We start from the raw sequence: 20079 nt of genomic DNA on the forward strand, positions 1-20079 counted from the left end.
CGCTCTTAGCAGCATTATTCACAATAGCCAAAAGGTGGAAACAACCCAAGTGCCCATCAACAGATGAATGGATAAACCAAATGTGGTATATACATGCGATACAATTTTATTCAACCATAAAAAGGAATGAAATTTTTTTTTTTAAGAAAGTTCACTTCAGACTTTAAGGATTGGCACCTGGGCTAAGAACTGTTACCAATCTTTTTTTTTTTTTTTTGCTTTATTTCCCAAACCCCCCCGGTACATAGTTGTATATCTTAGTTGCAGGTCCTTCCAGTTGTGGGATGCAGAATGCCGCCTCAAGGTGGCCCGACGAGGGGTGCCATGTCCGTGCCCAGGATCCGAACCCTGGGCCGCCACAGCAGAGCGCGCGAACTTAACCACTCGGCCACGGAGCCAGCCCCTAGGAGTGAAATTTTTATATGTGCTACAATCTGGATGAATCTTGAAAGCATTATGCTAAGTGAAATAAGCCAGATACAAAAGAACAAATATTGTATGGTTCTATTTATATTAAATATCTAGCATAGGAAAATTCATAGAGACAGAAAGAAGAATAGAAGTTACCACGGTCTGGGAGGAAGGAGAAATAATTACAAAGTTTCTGTTTGGGATGATGAAAAAGTTCCGGAAATAAATACTGGTGATGGTTATACAACATTGTGAATATACTTAAGGCCTCTGAATTGTACATTCAAAAATGGTTAAAATGGTAAATTTTATGTTATGTATATTTTACTACAATAAAAAAGTCAATTCTGGGGGCCGGCCCAGTGGCGTTGTGGTTAAGTTTGCACGCTCTGCTTCAGTGGCCCAGGGTTCATGGGTTCGGATCCCAGGTGTGGACCTACACACTTCTCATCAAGCCATGCTGTGGTGGCATCCCACGTACAAAATAGAGAAAGATTGGCATGGATGTTAGCTCAGGGCCAATCTTCCTCACAAACAAAACAAAAAACAAACAAACAGTAAATACTTATCTCACGCAATTTCTGTGGGTCAAGAATCTAGCAGTGGCTTAGCTGGGTGATTCTGACTTAATATTTCTTATGAGCTTGCAGTCAAGAGGCTGGCCAGGGCTGCAGTCATCTGAAGGCTTGACTGAGGCTGGAGGATCCACTTCCAAGGTGGCTTGCTTGCAAGCCTAGAAACTTAGTGCTTGTTGTTGGCAGGAGGCTTAGTTCCTCACTATCTGGACCTCTCCATAAGTCTTCTTGAGTCTCCTTACAACATGACAGTCATGTCAGACTTATAGCCCACAGAACTGTAAGATAATAAATTTGTATTATTTTAAGTCACTATGTTTGTGGTAATTTATTACTGCAATAGAAAATGAATATACTAGGTCATAGAAACCATGTGCCTTCTTCCTTGCTCCCTCTTTTTTCTCTCTGGTCACTTGCTCTGGGGGAAGCCAGGTGCCAGGCTGAATTTTTCATTTCAGATATTGTATTTTTCACATCTAGAAGTTTCATTTGGTTCCTATATCTTCCATTTCTTTCCTCATTATATTTGTGTTTTCCTTTAAATACCCAAATATAGATATAATAGCTGTTTTAGCACTCTCGTCTGCTAATTTCATCATCTATGTCATTTCCGGGTCTGTTTCTATTGACTAAGTTTTCTCCTGGTTAATTTTTTTTTCCTGCTTCTTGACATATATGGTAATTTTTTTATTGGATGCTAGGATGTTACATTATTGAGTGTCTGAATTTTGTAGTCTTCCCTTAAAGAGTTTAGATCTTTATTTTGCCAGACAGTTACTTTCAGATTAGTTTCATGTTTTTGAGGCTTCTTTTTAAATTTTTTTTTGAGGAAGATTAGCCCTGAGCTAATATCTGCTGCCAATCCTCTTTTTGCTGAGGAAGACTGGCCCTGAGCTAACATCTGTGCCCATCTTCCTCCACTTTATATGTGGGACGCCCACCACAGCATGGCTTGCCAAGTGGTGCCATGTGCACACCCGGGATCCGAATCAGCGGACCCTGGGCCACCAAAGCGGAATGTGCGAACTTAACTGCTGCGCCACCGGGCCAGCCCCTTGAGGCTTCTTTTTAAGCTTTGTTAAATCATGTCTAGAATAGCCCTTACTCTAGGGCTAGTTTAGACCTCCTAGTAATGTTTGACTCTTCTGAGGTCTCTCTTGAACATCTTGAGTGGTCAGTGAGGTCTTTCTACTCTAGCTAGCCAGAATTTGAATGTTTCCTAACCCTGTATGAGCTCTGGAAATTATTCAGTTATGTCTCTTTGATTATTCTATGTTCATCCTCCTGGAATTTAACTCATGTATGGCCACATTAGTATTTAGCAAAGACTCAAGGCCTTGTGCAGATTTTTGGAGCTCTTTTTTTGTATACCTTCTTCCATTTTACTATTCTGTGTAGCAACTTCCAGCTGCCTCCAGAGTCCATGAACTCCAATCTCCATCTCCTCAACTCAGTGAGACTGCCATGTTTTGCCATGTTTTGAATTTATGATCCAGAATGTGCCTCTAGGAGAAAATGACGGCAATTGTAGAACTCATTTCATTTGCTTTCTTTCTTTCAGTGACATCAGTTCTGCACTGCCTATTGTCTAATGTCTGAAAACAGTTATTCTATATATTTTGTCTAGTTTCCTAGTTGTTTATGGCAGAAGGGTTCACCCTTCTGGTTCCTTTTAGCCCATGATGGTCAGAAACAAAGGTCCTCTGTTTCACAGTCATTTGATTAGCGTAAGCCAGTCTTTGAGACACTGACCAATTTGACAAAATGGAGTTTGTAAATCTAAAAGTTTCTCAACTAGATTGCACTAAGATTAGTGTTAACCTGGGAAGCCTTTTATGGGCAGCCAAGAAGTCTATCTAGGTGAATCTCACTCCCCAATTTCTTACACAAAATGGTTATTCAACAAATATTGTTTATTGAATAAGCTAATTACTGAATTAGCATAATTAAATTTAAGCATGGAGGGGCTGGCTGGGTGGTGCAGCGGTTAAGTGGGCACCTTCCGCTTCGGCGGCCCTGGGTTTGCCGGTTCGGATCCACGTCCAGACATGGCACCACTTGGCTAAGCCATGCTGTGGTAGACATCCCACATATAAAGTGGAGGAAGATGGGCACGGATGTTAGCTCAGGGCCAGTCTTCCTCAGCAAAAAGAGGAGGATTGGCAGATGTTAGCTCAAGGCTAATCTTCCTCGGAAAAAAACAACAAAAACTAAAAAAAAAAAAAAAAATTTAAGCATGGTCTTTCTGGGATCCAAAAGAAGGGCTGGAGTGATTTGCTCTATCCTAAGAATTTACTAACTCCTTGATCTAATGTCACAGAAGTTATCTAATCATATTCATCATGAGAAACAAGGCTAATTTATCAGAGAATGAATGTTCACCACATGTGTGGGTAAAGTTCAGCAATGTTCTCACAAAGGAAAAGTAATTCACAAAGCAGCAACATGCTTCAGTTTATACTTTTTTTCTAATCCGTAGTGTAAGTATAGGTTATGAGCGTGATTCTGGATCTAGATTGCATGGGTTCAAATCCTGGTTCCATCATTAACTAATCGATGCCTTTGGGCAAGTTATTTAAACTTGTTGAGCCTCAATTTTCTTTATCTGTAAAATGGAGATAATAATAACATATACCTCACAGGGCTGTTGTGAAGATTAAATAATTTAATAATATATGTAAAAGGCCTTAAACCAGTGTCTGACATGTATAAAAGCTCAATAAATGCTAATGATTATTAAATTGTTTAAGAGGATTTTCCTTGATTACGTATCTCATAAATGAACTCTTTTTACATCTTTGGTATGGCTAATATTTATTTTTCTTGCCATATCCTCTTCCTTTTTTTGGTGAGGAAGGTTGTCCCTGAGCTAACATCTGTGCCAGTCTGCCTCTATTTTGTATGTGGGACATCGCCACAGCATGGCTGGATGAGCAGTGTGTAGGTCTGCACCCAGGATCTAAACTCATGAACCCTGGGCCACTGAAGCAGAGCAGGTGAACTTAACCATAATGCCACTGGGCCAGCCCCATCTTCTTCCCATCTTAGCTTTCCTACCTCACTGGCTTCACCTGCTCAGTCTTCTTGTTAGTTCCCTATCTCTGCACTTCTAATGTTGGAAGCCCCAATTACCTTGGGAGTGGATCATGTCCTTGGAGATCTCATCCAGTCTCATGACTTTAAATACTACTGACGACTCAATTTATATCCCCAGCCTGGACTTTTTCTAACTTCAAACAAATATTTAACTCTTTATTCAATATCTTCACTTGGATGTCTAGTGAGCATCTCAAACATAACAGATCCAAAGCTGAGTTCCTGATCTTGCCCCACAAACCTGCTCCTCCTATCGTCTTCCTCATCTTAATGAATAGCAATTCTATCCTAGTTTCTTAGGCCACCAACTTTGGAGTCATCCTTCAATATTCTCTCAGACATCCCAATCCAATCTATCAGTAAATCTTGTTGGCTCTTCCTTCAAAATATTATCTTGGACTCAACCTCTCACCCCTTAACCCTCACTGCCTGGATATCTGCAATAGCCTCCTAACTGTTCTCCCTGTGTTTACCCTGTCATCTCTCCTGTCACCCCAGTCCATTTTCAACACAGCAGCCAAAGAGATCTTTTAGAGGCTGGCCTGGTGGTGTAGCGGTTAAGTTCATGTGCTCTGCTTCAGCAGCCTGGGCTTCACAGGTTCAGATCCCAAGTGCAGACCTAGCACTGCTTGTCAAGCCATGCTGCGGCAGCATCCCACATAAAATAGAGGAAGATTGGCACAGATGTTAGCTTAGGGCCAGTCTTCCTCAAGTGAAAGGAAGAGGATTGGCAACAGATGTTAGCTCAGGGCCAATCTTCCTCACACACACACAAAAGAGATTTTTAAAAGATGTATGACTGATCTCTTCTCCATTCAAAAATCTGCAATGGCATCCCATTTTCCAAAAAGGAAGAGACCAAGTCTTTAGGGAGGATCTGCCTCTATCCACTTCCCTCACTGTTGCAGTCATACTGGCCCCTTGCTGGGCCTCACGCCTGCCAGGATGCTCTTGCCTCAGTGCCTCGGACAGTTGTCCCTTGGATATTCATAAGTTTTGCTCTATCACCTCCTTCAGATTTTGGCTTAAATATCACCTTTTTGCTCCTATCTGGCCATTCTATTTTAAATTGAAACCTTCATCTCAGCACTTCCTGTCTCCCTTCTCTGCAATTTTTTCTGAAGAAGTTGTTACCAACTGACTTACCATTATTTTACTTACTTTGTTTACTGTCTTTCTTTTCCCACTAAAATGTAAATTTCATAACAGCAGGAATTTTTACTTTGTCCAATTCTGTATCTTTCATTCCCAGGACAATGCCTGCCACATAGTAGGCACTTTGAATTTGTTGAAGGAGTAAATGAATTTCGTCTCTCTTTTTTTTTTTTGAGGAAGATTAGCCCTGAGCTAATATCTGCTGCCAATCCTCTGCTTTTTTTGCTGAAGAAGATTGGCCCTGATATAACATCTGTGCCCATCTTCCTCTACTTTATCTGTGGGACACCTGCCACAGCATGGCTTGACAGGTGGTGCATAGGTCCTCACCTGGGATCCAAACCAGTGAACCCTGGGCTGCCGAAGCAAAATATGTGAAGTTAACTGCTGCACCACCAGGCCAGCCCAAGTGAATGAATTTTACTCATCCTTCAAGACTTCCATCCCCTAAGGCTTTCCTCCTTCCCCCACTTCTTCAGTTTGGACTAATACTTCTGCCTACTCTCAGTTCCCATAACATACCATACTTATCTCTATCACAGTATTTCCCAGAGGCTTTTTAAAAAATTTGCCTTTGAGAGCTTCCAGGTTGGTGAAGACATGGAGGTGCTGGGAGAGTGGCATACCTGGAAGGGTCATGGAAGCTCCACACTCTTTCCCCATACCGTGCCCTATGTAGCTCTTCCATTTGGCTGTTCATGAGTTATATCCTTTTATAATAAGCCAGTGATCTAATTCATGCATGGACCAGAAACAATGATCATATGCAAACACCTGTTGAAAATAAAAATAATACAGCATGTATTAAGAACAAAGCCTTAGGATGGAGTGACATCAGCATCATGGCAGAGTGAGCTTTTCCCTTGGACTCTCCCCTCTGAGATACAACCAAAAGGACATTCGCATACCAACAGAGGACATGTACACATCACAAAAGACGTCTGAGAGACCCACGCAAGCATACACCTAAAGGTGGTGGTGGGGCTGGATCCTGGGGAGAAAGTGGAAAATGACCTGCAGGAGCTCTGTGGAGAGAGATGGGCTGTGGTGGTGGGAAGTGCGCAGGTGAAAAGGATGCCCCATCCCCGCCTGGTACTCCAGCTGCACGATTGCCCAGAGCACAGTGCAGACAGTGTGGTAGTGGTGGCAGGGAAAGTGCGCAGATCTGCCATCAATCAGTTGCTCAGAGAAAAAAGCAGTCAGCGGCCAGAGCTGGGGAGCACCTGTTAGTGCTGGGCCAAGAATACACAGTGCCTGATCCCCACCCAGTGGCAGTATGTGGCAGCTGTGACCAGATAAGAGCACCATGAGGAAGCAAAAATCCACTGCATCAAGCAGTATGAGTAGGTATATTAAATCTCCAGACCAGAAGGAAAGTGACAAGTACCCAGAAACCAACCCTGAAGACACAAAAATCGGTAACCTAAACGACAAAGAATTCAGAACAACTATCATAAAAAAACGAGTTACAAGAAAACACAGAAAGACAAATTTAATGAATTCAGGAGCTTCCTCACAAAGGAGATTGAAACCATAAAGAAGAACCAATCAGAACTGTTGGAGATGAAAACCACAATGGATGAAAAAAAGAAAAATCTGGATTCCCTAAACAACAGAGCTGACAATATGGAGGACAGAATGAGCCAGTTAGAAGATAGTACTATAGAAAAGCTTCAGAGGGAGGAGCAGAAAGAACAAAGACTAAAAATAAATGAAGCAGCTCCCAGAAAAATATCTGATTCAATCAGGAAGTGCAACATAAGGATTATAGGTATTCCAGAGGGGGAAGAGAAGGAGAATGGAGCAGAAAGCTTCTTCAAAGAAATAATAGCCAAGAACTTCCCAAACCTGGGGAGGGAGCTGGAAATCTGTGTGAAAGAGGCCTCCAGATCTCTGAAAGTTGTCAATATAAAAAGACCCACTCCAAGGCATATAGTAGTGAAACTGGCAAAAGTCAAGGACAAAGAAAATATACTAAGGGCACCAAGGCAGAAGAAAATAACTTACAAAGGAACCCCATCAGGCTTTCAGTGGATTTCTCAGCAGAAACCTTACAGGCTAGGAGAGAGTGGAACGATATATTCAAAATCCTGAAAGACAAAAACGTTCAGCTAAGAACACTCTATCCAGCAAAAGTCTCCTTCAGATATGACGGAGAAATAAAAACTTTCCCAGATAAACAAAAGCTAAGAGAGTTCATTGCCACAAGACCACGCTGCCCCCCACCAAGAAATCCTCAAGAAGGCCTTCATACCTGAAAAAAAAGTAGGAAAGGGGCTACAAAGCCCTGAGCAAGGAGACGAATAGGTAAGCAATAATCAGAAAACAGCAGCTCTCTATCAGATCAGGTTAGTAAACACTTAACTTTAACATCAAGGATAAAGAAAAGGAAAACAACAAAACAAAAATGACGTCATCATTTTAACCACAAACTCACAACACAAGGTGGAAAAAGATATGATAAAAATAACTTAGTAAAAAAAAATAATAACTTAGAAGGAGAAGAGGAAAGGGGTGGAATCAGTATAGCCTAAAGAAATAAGAGGCTATCAGAAAATGGACTACCTCAACTATGAGATTTTTTTTTTTTTTGCTTTTTCTCCCCAAATCCCCCCAGTACATAGTTGTATATTTTAGTTGTGGGTCCTTCTAGTTGTGGTAGGTAGGATGCTGCCTCAACATGGCCCAATGAGCGGTGCCATGTCTGTGCCCAGGATTCGAACTGACAAAACCCTGGGCTGCCAAAGCAGAGTGTGTGAACTTAACCACTTGGTCACAGGGCTGGCCCCCCAACTATGAGATTTTTTTATATGAAGCTAAGGGTAACCACTAAACAAATAATTAGAACAGAGACATTTATGATAAACAAGGAGAAAATGAAGAAAACCAACAAAGAAAGCTACCTAATCAAATCGGTATCCTGAAATACATGGGACGAGAAACAAAGGAAATGCAGAAGAACCAGGAAATGTGTGATAAGATGGCAGTATTAAGCCCTCATATATCAACAATCACTCCAAATGTAAATGGATTGAATTCTCCAATCAAAAGAAACAGAGTGGCAGGATGGATTAAAGCACAAGATCCAACAATATGCTGCCTCCAGGAAACACATCTCAGCTCTAGAACAAACATAGGCTCAGAGTGAAGAAATGGAAGACAATACTCCAAGCAAATGGGAAACAAAAGAAAGCATGTGTTGCCATACTTATATCAGACAAAGTAGACTTCAAGATAAAACTGGTAAAGAGAGACATAGAGGGGCAGTATATAATGATAAGAGAGACTCTCCACCAAGAAGACATAACACTTATAAACATGTATGCACCCAACACAGAAGTACCAGAGTACATAAAGTAAACTATTAACAAACCAAAAAGGAGATATCAATGACAACACAGTAATAGGGGACCTCCACACCACACTTACATCAATGGATAGATCATCCAGACAAAAAGTCAACAAGGAGATAGTGGACTTAAATGGAAACCTAGACCAGATGAACGTAACAGATGTATAGAGAGCACTCCATCCAAAACAGCAGAATATCCATTCTTCTCAAGTGCACAGGGAACATTCTAAAGGACACATCATATATTAGGAAACAAGGCAAACCTCAATAAATTTAAGAAGATTGAAATGATATCTACTATCTTTTTTGACCACAATGCTGTGAAACTAGAAATCAATGACAAGAAAAAAAGCTGTAAAAGGAACAAAAATGTGGAGACTAAACAACATGCTACTGAACAACCAATCTATTGTCGAAGAAATAAAGGGAGAAATCAAAAGGTATCCAGAGACAAACGAGAATGAAAACACACCACACCAACTCTTATGGGATGCAGCAAAAGTGGTCCTAAGAGGGAAATTTATAGCGATATAGGCCCATATTAACAAACAAGAAACAGCTCAAATAAACAGTCTTACCCACAACTAAAATATACAACTATGTACTGGGGGGATTTGGGGAGAAAAAGCAGGAAAAAAAAAAAGATTGGCAACAGTTGTTAGCTCAGGTGCCAATCTTTAAAAAAAGAAAAATCTTAAACTACATCTAACAGAATTAGAAAAAGAAGAACAAACAAAGCCCAATCTCAGTGCAAGGAGGGAAATAATAAACTTAGAGCAGAAATAAATGAAATTGAAACAAAAAAGATTGTAAAAAAATCAATGAAACAAGGAGCTGGCTCTTCGAGAGGATAAACAAAATTGACAAACCCTTAGCCAGATTCACTAAGAAAAAAAAGAGAGAAGGCTCAAATAAATAAAATTAGAAATGAAAGAGGAGAAATTAGAATGGATACCACAGAAATACAAAAGAGTATAAGAGAATATTGTGAAAAACTACATGCTGACAAACTGGACAATCTAGAAGAAATGGATAAATTCTTAGACTCTTATAACCTCCCAAAACTGAATCAAGAAGAAATAGAGAATCTAAACAGACCAAGCACAAGTAAAGAGATTGAAACAGTAATCAAAAACTTCCCAAAAAATAAAAGTCCAGGACCACACAGCTTCTCTGGAGAATTCTACCAAATGTTCAAAGGCAATTTATTACCTATTCTTCTCAAACTATTCCCAAAAATTGAGGAAGATGGAAATATTCCTAACACATTCTACGAGGCCAACATCACCCTGATCCCAAAGCCAGACAAGGACAACACAAAGAGGGAAAATTACAGGCCAATATCTCTAATCAACATAGATGCAAAAATCCGCAACAAAATATCAGCAAACTGAATACAGCAATACATTAAAAAGATCATACACCATGATCACGTGGGATTCATATCAGGGACACAGGGATGGTTCAACATCCACAAATCAATCAAAATCAATCAATGTGATACACTGTTTTTTTTTTTGAGGAAGATTAGCCCTGAGCTAACTACTGCCAATCCTCCTCTTTTTGCTGAGGAAGACTGGCCCTGAGCTAATATCCATGCCCATCTTCCTCTACTTTATATGTGGGACGCCTACCACAGCATGGCGTGCCAAGTGGTGCCATGCCCACACCCAGGATCCAAACTGGTGAACCCCAGGCCACCGAGAAGTGGAATGTGCGCCCTTAAGCGCTGCGCCACCGGGCCGGCCCCTGTGATACACCATATTAACAAATGGAGGAACAAAAACCACATGATCATCTCCACAGATGCAGAGAAAGCATTTGACAAGATTCAACATCTGTTCATGATAAAAACTATCAATAAAATGGGTATAGAAGGAAAGTACCTTAACATAATAAAGGCCGTAGATGACAAACCCATTGCCAACATCATACTCAGTGGGGAAAAACTGAAAGCTATCCTGCTGAGAACAAAAACAAGACAAGTGTGCCCACTGGCACCACTCTTATTCAACATAGTACTGGAGGTTTTGGCTAGAGCAATTAGGCAGGAAAAAGAAATAAAAGGAATCCAAATAGGCATTGAAGAAGTGAAACTCTCACTGTTTGCAGATGACATGATTTTATATATAGAAAACCCTAAAGAATCCATTGGAAAACTATTAGAAATAATCAACAACTACAGCAAAGTTGCAGGGTATAAAATCAACTTACAAAAATCAGTTGTGGGGCCGGCCTGGTGGTGCAGTAGTTAAGTTTGCACATTCTGCTTCGGCAGCCCAGGGTTCACCAGTTCGGATCCTGGGTGCGGACATGGCACTGCTTGGCAAGTCACGCTGTGATAGGGGTCCCATGTATAAAGTAGAGGGAGATGGGCACGGATGTTAGCTCAGGGCCAGTCTTCCTCAGCAAAAAGAGGAGGACTGGCAGTAGTTATCTCAGGGCTAATCTTCCTCAAAAAAAAAAAAAAATCAGTTGCATTTCTATACTCTAATAATGAACTAACAGAACAAGAACTCAAGAATACAACCCCATTTACAATTGTAACAAAAAGAATAAAATATCTAGGAATAAATTTAACCAAGGAGGTGAAAGACCTATACAATGAAAACTATGACACATTACTGAAAGAAATCTACAATGACATAAAGAAATGGAAAGATATCCCATGTACATGGGTTGGAAGAATAAACAGTTAAAATGTCCATAGTACCTAAAGTAATCTACAGATTCAGTGCAATCCCAATCAGAATCCCAATCAGAATCCCAATGACAATCTTCAAGGAAATAGAACAAAGAATCTTAAAATTCATGTGGGGCAACAAAAGACCCCAAATAGCCAAAGCAATCCTGAGAAACAAGAACAAAGCTGGTGGCATCACAATCCCTGACTTCAAAACATATTACAAAGCTATGGTAATCAAAACAGCATGGTACTGGTACAAAAACAGACACACAGATCAACAGAACAGAATTGAAACCCCAGAAATAAAACCACACATCTATGAACAGCTAATCTTCGACAAAGGAGCCAAGAACATACAATGGAGAAAGGAAAGCCTCTTCAATAAATAGTGCTGGGAAAACTGTACAGCCACATACAAAAAATGAAAGTAGACCATTATCTTTCTCCATACACAAAAATAGACTCAAAATGGAGCAAAGACTTGAAGGTAAGATCTGAAACCACAAAACTTCTGGAAGAAAATATAGGCAGTAGACCCTGTGATATCAGCCTTTAAAGGATCTTTACAAATTCATTGTCCACTCAGACAAGGGAAACCAAAGAAGAAATAAACAAGTGGGACTTCATCAGACTAAAGAGCTTGTGGAAGGCAATGGAAACCAAGATCAAAATGAAAAAACAACCCACCAACTGGGAGAAAATATTTGCAAATCATATATCTGATAAGGGGTTAATCTCCATAATATATAAAGAACTCACACAATTGAACTACAAAAAAATAACCCAATCAAAAAGTGGGCAGAGGATATGAACAGACATTTTTCCAAAGAAGATATACAGATGGCCAATAGGCATGTGAAAAGATGCTCAATATCACTAATCACTAGGGAAATGCAAATCAAAACTACACTTAGATATCACCTTATGCCTGTTAGCATGGCTCTAATCACCAAGACAAAAAATAATAAATGCTCGAGAGGTTGTGGAGAAAAGAGAACCCTCACACACTGCTGGTGGGAATGCAAACTGGTGCAGCCACTTTTTAAAACAGTTTGGAGACTTCTCAAAAAATTAAAGATAGGGCTGGCCCCGTGGCCGAGTGGTTAAGTTTGTGTGCTCTGCTTCAGTGGCCCAGGGGATCACCAGTTCGGATCCTGGGTGCAGACATGGCACCACTCACTAGGCCATGCTGAGGCAGCATCCCACACGCCACAACGAGAACGAGCCACAACTAAAAATACACAACTATGTACCAGGAGGCTCTGGAGAGAAAAAGGAAAAACAAAATCTTAAAAAAAAAATTAAAAATAGAATTACCATATGACCTAGCTATCCCACTACTGGGTATTTATCCAAAGAACTTGAAATCAACAATACAAAGGGACGTATGTACCCCTATGTTCACTGCAGCATTATTCACAATAGCCAAGACGTGGAAGCAACCCAAGTGCCCATCAACTGATGATTGGACAAAAAAGATGTGGTATATAAATACACTAAAATACTACTCAGCCATAAAAACAGACATAATCGACCCATTTGCAGCCACATGGATGGACCTTGAGGGCATGATGTTAAGCAAAATAAGCCAGACAGAGAGATACAAGCACTGTATGATTTCACTCATATGTGGAATATAAACAAACTTACGGACAAAGAGAACAATTTGGTGGTTACCAGGGGGAAGGGAGGGGCGGGTAAGGGATGCAAGGGAACATCCATATGGTGTTTGACAAATATTAATGTACAAGTGAAATTTCACAATGTTATAAACTATTTAGTCCACAGTAAAATTTTGTTTTTAAAAAACCATCTTTGCACACAGAAAATGCGTAACAAAATGCTTAAAATGAACTATTTGCAACCTTGATGCCAAATGTTGGGGCAGTGCGAAGATGTTAAATAGGCATAGGTGAGGAACTTGTCAGCTTCTTTTTTTTGTTTGTTTTTTGTGAGGAAGACTGGCCCTGAGCTAACATCTGTGTCTATCTTCCTCTATTTTATGTGGGATGCTGCTACAATGTGGCTTGATGAGTGGTCCTAAGTCTGCACCAGGGATCCGAACCTGCAAACCCTGGGCCACCAAAGTGGAGTGCATGAACTTAACCACTGTGCCACTGGGCCAGCCCCTGCTTCCTCTTTTTTTATATGAATTTCCTTCCTCTTTCAAAGAAACACAGATTTGATTCCACACCCCCACCTCCCCACAGAGTGCCAGTAATTGAACATAATTATTAAAAAACTTTTCACTAAAGGCTATTTTATAGCTTTCAAATCTTTTTGGAAAATAAATTGGGATTTTTAAAAATGTTAATTGTTGGATCAGTACCATGAAGCAAAACATTTTACCTAAACCTGGAATCACAACTCACATACTGTATATCTAGCTTCACCTCTTAACTCCTTTTAAGACTAATGGTTTATCCCATCCTCACTCCCATTGTAAATCCCTGAGAGTTTTCAAATGACACCACAATAACCAGCTATTAAATACCTATAAGTGGGCAGGCACAGGCTCTGTATCAGAATTTTTGATTATCAGACTTTATTTTTTTAGAGCAGTTTTAGGTTCACAGCCAAACTGAGGAGAAGGTACAGAGATTTCCCATATACCCCTCGTCCCTACACATGCATAGCCTCCCCCATCAAAATAATAGTTACAATCAAAAGGAAGCCTGGAGTCAAGAAGCAGAGGACAATTAGACAAGCAGCAGACTGGAAGTTGAGTAAAAAGGTGAGAAACAGAACCTAAGCATTGTATTAATAGCCAGCTGAGAAAAAACAGCCTAAACTAAAAATAAAAACAGATTTGAGCTGGCAAGAGAATGTACATTTCAAGAGATAATAAGATAATGGGATTTAAGAACTGGAAAAAGCCTTATTCAGTTTAAATCTCTTATCCACTAGATGAGGAAGTCAAAATTAAAGGTAAACCGCTAGAGCTGCATTTCTCAGACACCTAAGAAAGCATATTAGAATGATAAGCTGGACTTTAGGTGACTTGATGGAGCTATTTAGAACTGAGAAACTGAAGTAAGAGACATCCTACCTGTTCAGGTTGGATTCTGTACTATTCTATGTTTTAATTGCTGATTAGAGTTCAATTAATGTACTTATTCTCAAACTTGTAGTTTCTATTTTGCCGGAAAAGACTGGCCTAAGAGTACAATGCAGTGACCACATTAGAAGGAATAAGGAGATTAGAGGAGGACTAAAGAGAAGCTGCTTGATTTTTCAGGAGCTAACAAGAAAAAGCAGTGCTGGCGGTACCGTCTACAAGATCCACTCTCCACCTTTGTAAACTGTTAATCTGAAAGAGACACAATACAACTTCACTGTAGCTGGGGTGGAGGAGGGCAATATAAGAGTATTATAAAGAGTAAACAGTTACTCACAGGTTCAATGGGTACAGCAAGTTGTTTGCCATGCATGGATTGTAGTAAAACAGAAGAAGAGAACTTCCAAAGTAAGTCTAAGTTAAAGGCCCTCTCTCTGAATATTTAACTTCTTTCCCATTCTTGGTTTTAGCTAAGGTATCTTGTGAATTGGAAGTTTTTAGGGCATGGGCCTTGTTGAAATTCTTCCAATTTTAGGCACTTTTTTAAGAACAATAAACAGAAGGAGAAACTTTAACGGCAGGTAAGAGAATGGCATCTCTGTAGTCATTCTTCAAACATTTTGTCCAGGTTTAAAATGAAAATGAATTTCACGTCTAGAAAAGCAAGGATTTAATTCTTTGTTGGTAGGATTTGTATCAGGTAAAGGGTAATGACAAAAATCAGCTGAAATCGATATTAATGTTAGCAAGGGTGAGGGGAAATTGGCTTTCTCAGGTACTCTTGATCAGAATGTAAATTGATCCAACTTTTTAGCCCGGCACTTTGGCAACATCTATTAAAACTTAAAAGGTGCAGGCCTGGCCTGGTGCCGCAGCGGTTAAGTGCACATGTTCGCTTTGGTGGCCCGGGGTTCGCTAATTTGGATCCCGGGTGTGGACATGGCACTCCTTGTCAAGCCATGCTGTGGCAGGCGTCCCACATATAAAGCAGAGGAAGATGGGCATGGATGTTAGCTCAGGGACAGTCTTCCTCAGCAAGAAGAGGAGGATTCACAGCAGGTGTTAGCTTAGGGCTAATCTTCCTCAAAAAAAAAAAAAAAAAACTTAAAAGGTACATATGCTTAGACTCTGCAGTTCCACCCGTTAATTCCATAGATACACTCATATGTAAAGAAGGCTATATATACTAGGATGTTTATTGCAACAATGTTTGTAATATTGAAACACTTAAAACAATCTAATGTTCATCAATAGGAGATTGGTTAATTATACGTTAAGTACACAAAATTGGCATACTATGCATCTATTAAGAAGAATAAGGCATGGGGCCAGCCTGGTGGTACAGCAGCTTAAGTTTGCGCATCCCCTTCGGTGGACTGGGGCTTGCCGTTTCAGATCCCGGGCATGGACCTATGCACCACTTATCAAGCCATACTGTGGCAGGCATCCCATATACAAAGTAGAAGAAGACGGGCAAGGACGTTAGCTTGGGGCCAATCTTCCTCAGCAAAAAGAGGAGGATTGGTGATGGATGTTAGCTCAGGGCTAATCCTCAAAAATAAATAAATAAATAAATAAAAATAAAAAGAATAAGGCAGATCTACATACTGACATGAACAGTAGTCTGAGATACACTACTGAGTGAAAAAAGAAACTGCAGATCATATGTAGACATACATAATATAAGCATATATGTAAAAAGAAAGGGAGTACAGATGCATATTTTATATGCATGAAAAATATGGTGGGTGTAGTCACAGAAAACTGGAAGGATACACACTTATCTCTAGGGAATGAGACTGAATGAAGCCAGAAATGAGATCTTTTCTACTTTATATACGCTTTTGTACTGATGGAAAATTCTTTTACAATGACTTTGTATTATTTCCATTTAAAAATAGCTTAGGGCCAGTCAGTGGCGCAGCGGTTAAGTTTGCATGTTCCGCTTCAGTGGCCTGGGGTTTGTCAGTTCGGATCCTGGGTGCGGACAGGGCACCGCTTGTCAAGCCACGCTGTGGTAGGAATCCCACATAGAAAGTAGAGGAAGATGGGCATGGATATTAGCTCAGGGCCAGTCTTCCTCAGCAAAAAGAGGAGGATTGGCAGCAGATGTTAGCTCAGGGCTAATCTTCCTTAAAAAAAAAAAAAAGATTGTTGCAAAAAATAAAAGGAAGTACTTCTCAAAAAATAAAAATAGCTTAAAGTGCATTAGAGTAAACAAAAATATAATACAAGTGACCACATTCTCATAATATGTCACCATAAGGTAACAAGTTCATAATACTGGAAAATCAATTCTCTTAATGTATAGTCACACTTCACACACTGTTGGCCTTATTTTGTGGCAATCAAGTTATACATAAATTTAGTGGTATTCCACCCCTTCTTTACTGTCTTGACCTCTCGTCTATGACCTAAGCTTCTTTGGCAAGTACTAAAATGACTGTCCTTATCCGTATGTCATTTCTCTTGGGGTACAAACTGAGGAACACAGTCGTTTAGGTTGCCCGACTGGAAGTAGAAATTACACACCAATCTCCCATGCTTTAAATCTTCGTATGGGCATCTCTTCCACAGGCACTTAATATAGTTAAAACAACGGTTCCCCAAGTACACCCTAATGCTTATAGTCAGGTGGCTGGCCAACTCTTCAGTGGATTAAGTGAAATATATGAAACTGAACAAACTAAATGATTAATAGAATTCCTTTCAGCATGACAAGTAGACTTTAGATTTTCTACATCATTAAATTTTAGAACTGTATCAATTTTAAGTTATAGAGGGATGTTTAACATTTGACTGCCTGATACTGTGTAACAGAAACCAAAAGGCAGGTTTTAATCCCAGTTTAACATTTAAAATTCACATCAGACATAACTATCTCCTTCACTGCCTTTAATAATATGCTTAATTTAACTCAGACAAAGGAGAAATAGTATTCCTTAAGTTTGCTTCTCAACCCATAATTTTGAGAAGTGTTTAATCCATGGGAAACACTGCGATGGGATGAAAATTTTTATGGCCTAGGGGAAGCCAGCCCTGAAACCAAGGAGGAAATTCTAAAAGTTCCTGTGTGTTAGTACTGCTCTAGGTCTTTCATTAGAAAGTTTATATTCTGGGGCCAGCCAGGTGGCGTAGTGGGTAAGTCCGCACGCTCTGCTTCGGTGGCCTGGGGTTCGCCAGTTGGGACCTTGGGTGTGGACGGACCTATGCACTACTTATCAAGCCCTGTTTGGCAGTGTCTCACAAACAAAATAGAGGAAGACTGGCAATAGATTTTCGCTGAGGGCTAATCTTCCTCAACAACAACAAAAAAAGAAAGAATATATTCTTTTCTTTCCTGAGTATTTTGTAATAATTTACTATTTCATGAGAGAGATTATTTCTAACTCCAGTCCTACCTTTAAGTGGGGCAAGTACTACAAAGAAATAAAACAATTTGCTTCTGATTCCACTGTAAATCAAGTGGGTAGATAATCACTCAGGTCGATCCTTTGTATGGCAAGGTCGCCTTCAGGTACTGATTATTTAGGACGGTAGTAATGCCTAGGTATGTTGCAACTGAACTCTTCAGGGTCTGTTTCTCCCACAGCTGAATCCCTTCTTAAGATCCACTTCCCAATAATTACCATAATCTAACCGCAGGTTGAAGATGACTGAGTTGTTTTGTCTGGAGACTTATGTCTACACCTAACTAATGGCCAGGAAATTAAAATCTTTGAAGTACATTCCCAACCCTCTTAATCAAAGACTTTTAGTAACGAAACTGATCTGAGGTCTGAAAATTAGCTACCTGGCAGTGAACTGGAAAAGGCAGCACTGTGACTAATGCCACGCTGCTAATCTGGTCTGCCAGGAAAGGTGAGTAGAGAAACAGAGGATCACCTTCCTTCTCTAGCAGGTCACATTATAATCTGTCAGCTTTAGGAACTAAAATCCTTCTGCTGGCCCTGAATTACCTAACTGGCACCTCGAGCTTAATCTAATCCAAATGGTTATTTTTCAAAGTCGTTTCCTTATCCAGGAGCTTTACACCGTGACTTTCAGGGTGAGCGCTAACAAATGCAAACCGAATAGAGTTAAAAAACGAGGAACTGAAGAGTATTCCATGGTATGTATGTACCACCTTTTATTTATCTATTCACCTGTCCCTTGACGGACTCTGGGGTTGCTTCTACATTTTGGCTATTATGAGTAATGTTCTATAAACACGGGTGAATAAATATCCGTTCCCTCCCTGCTTTCAGGTCTTTAGGGTACATACACACAAGGGGAAGTGCTGGGACACAGGGAAATCTGGGAAATTCTGACACATGCTACAACATGGATGAACCTTGAGGACATGATGCTAAGTGAAACAAGCTAGTCACAGAGAGAGAACTGTAGGATTCCGCTCATGAGGTACTTAAAAATGGTTAAAACGGTAAGTTATGTATATTCTACCACAATTAAAAAAATAAACAATAATTGAAAAAAAGCAAGGAACTGTGTTGCAACCCTCACATTTTGGGGGGTGTGTGTGTGTGCGTGCGCGCAGACTCTTGCACAGAAGCAAGCTGAGCCCTCTGCAGAACAGTTTCCAAAGAATGGAACCAGAGGCAGCCTCAGAGAGGGAGGTGGGCGGACGGGCACCGGGCCTGCGGCCAGGGAAGGAAATCCAGAGTCAGCTGCGTTGGGGGACGGGATAACGCGAAAAGACGACCCTGAACTTTCTCACAAGGTTCCCTTTCCTTAGGGATCTCCCCACTAGGATTAAGAATTCTTTCGTCACAGGAAACCCTTGACTCTCCTTTCCTTTCACAACTCCCTCTCAGTCAAGAATTTCCTTTAACACGAGCAGTCCCTCGCCCGCCCGCTCCCTCCTTTCTCTCGCGAACCGCACCCCTCAGACCCCACTTCCCCAAGACCCCGCTGGCCTCCCACACACGTCACGGCCATGGCCAGACCAACCGTCAACTGCCCGGGCCCCGCCCACCGGGCGCCAGGACGTGTGGGCGGGAGGGGCGGCCTCAAGAGCCCCGGAAGTCACCGCCCCTCGCGCGGGCGGAGGCGGCCGGGCCTCGCGGCTTCGGATTGGCGGGAAGGTGGGACTGCTGCTGACGCGCAGGGTCCGACCCCTCCCCTACGCCCCTGCGCGCGGTTAACGTGGGGCGGGGCGGAGTGTGTGGCCCCTGGCTGCCATTACCCGGAACAATCCCCGGCCTTGGGTCAGGTGACCCTCGGCGGGGCTGCCGGGAGGGGGGAGGGGGGAGAGGAAAAGGGCGTGCGGAGAGAAGGGAAGGGAGGGGAGGAGAGAGGAGAAGGGCGGAGTAAGAGGGAGGGGAAGGGGGCGGGGTGGGAGCGGTCACGTGACTCGGCATGGAGGCGGTGGCGGCGGCCGGGAGGAGCCGCCGGGGCAAAAGCCGCACTTGTTAGTGTGGGGGGGAGGGGGCCGGGGGACGCCGACACCGTCACCCAGGGACGCCGAAGAGAAGGCGGGAGGGGGGCAGGGGCGAGATCAGGCTCCGACCCCCGGCCGAGGGGATGAGGGGAGCATGGGCGCCAAGGAGTCACGGATCGGATTCCTCAGCTACGAGGAGGCGCTGAGGAGAGGTGAGGGGGGAGGGGTCTGGGCGAGCTGCTGGGGAGGCCCCGACGGGCTGCCCAGAGGGTGGGTGACGGGGAAGGGGAGGGGGTGCTGAGGGCCTGGGGCGCCTGAGGCGGAAGGGAAAGGAGGCCGGCGATGGGGAATATTATGGGGGGGAAG

General features: G+C 41.8%; 1 protein-coding gene and 1 long non-coding RNA gene across 5 annotated transcripts in view; one reads left to right on the plus strand and one right to left on the minus strand.

Moving 5' to 3' along the window:
• Positions 1 to 81: 81 nt before the first annotated feature.
• On the minus strand, positions 82 to 19543 carry LOC139074083 (uncharacterized). 4 transcript variants are annotated; one of them, XR_011523455.1, is made up of 4 exons: positions 18837 to 19295; positions 7245 to 7327; positions 5864 to 6011; positions 82 to 1264 (listed from the first exon to the last, which is right to left on the minus strand). It is a non-coding gene; the product is annotated as an uncharacterized lncRNA (long non-coding RNA). The 4 variants fall into 4 exon arrangements; XR_011523456.1 differs by lacking the exon at positions 7245 to 7327 and having other exon boundaries at positions 84 to 1264; positions 19284 to 19543; XR_011523457.1 differs by lacking the exon at positions 7245 to 7327 and having other exon boundaries at positions 84 to 1264; positions 18837 to 19218.
• Positions 19511 to 20079, plus strand: part of USP32 (ubiquitin specific peptidase 32) — a 215336-nt gene continuing 214767 nt past the window's right edge. Inside the window, exon 1 of the mRNA XM_070562389.1 lies at positions 19511 to 19925. Within this exon, the coding sequence (XP_070418490.1) occupies positions 19868 to 19925 (58 nt within the window). The 5' untranslated portion in view covers positions 19511 to 19867. The remainder of the gene's footprint in view (positions 19926 to 20079) is intronic.

The sequence above is a fragment of the Equus przewalskii genome, chromosome 10 (genome assembly GCF_037783145.1).
Source record: "Equus przewalskii isolate Varuska chromosome 10, EquPr2, whole genome shotgun sequence".
NCBI classification, from domain to species: Eukaryota; Metazoa; Chordata; class Mammalia; order Perissodactyla; family Equidae; genus Equus; species Equus przewalskii.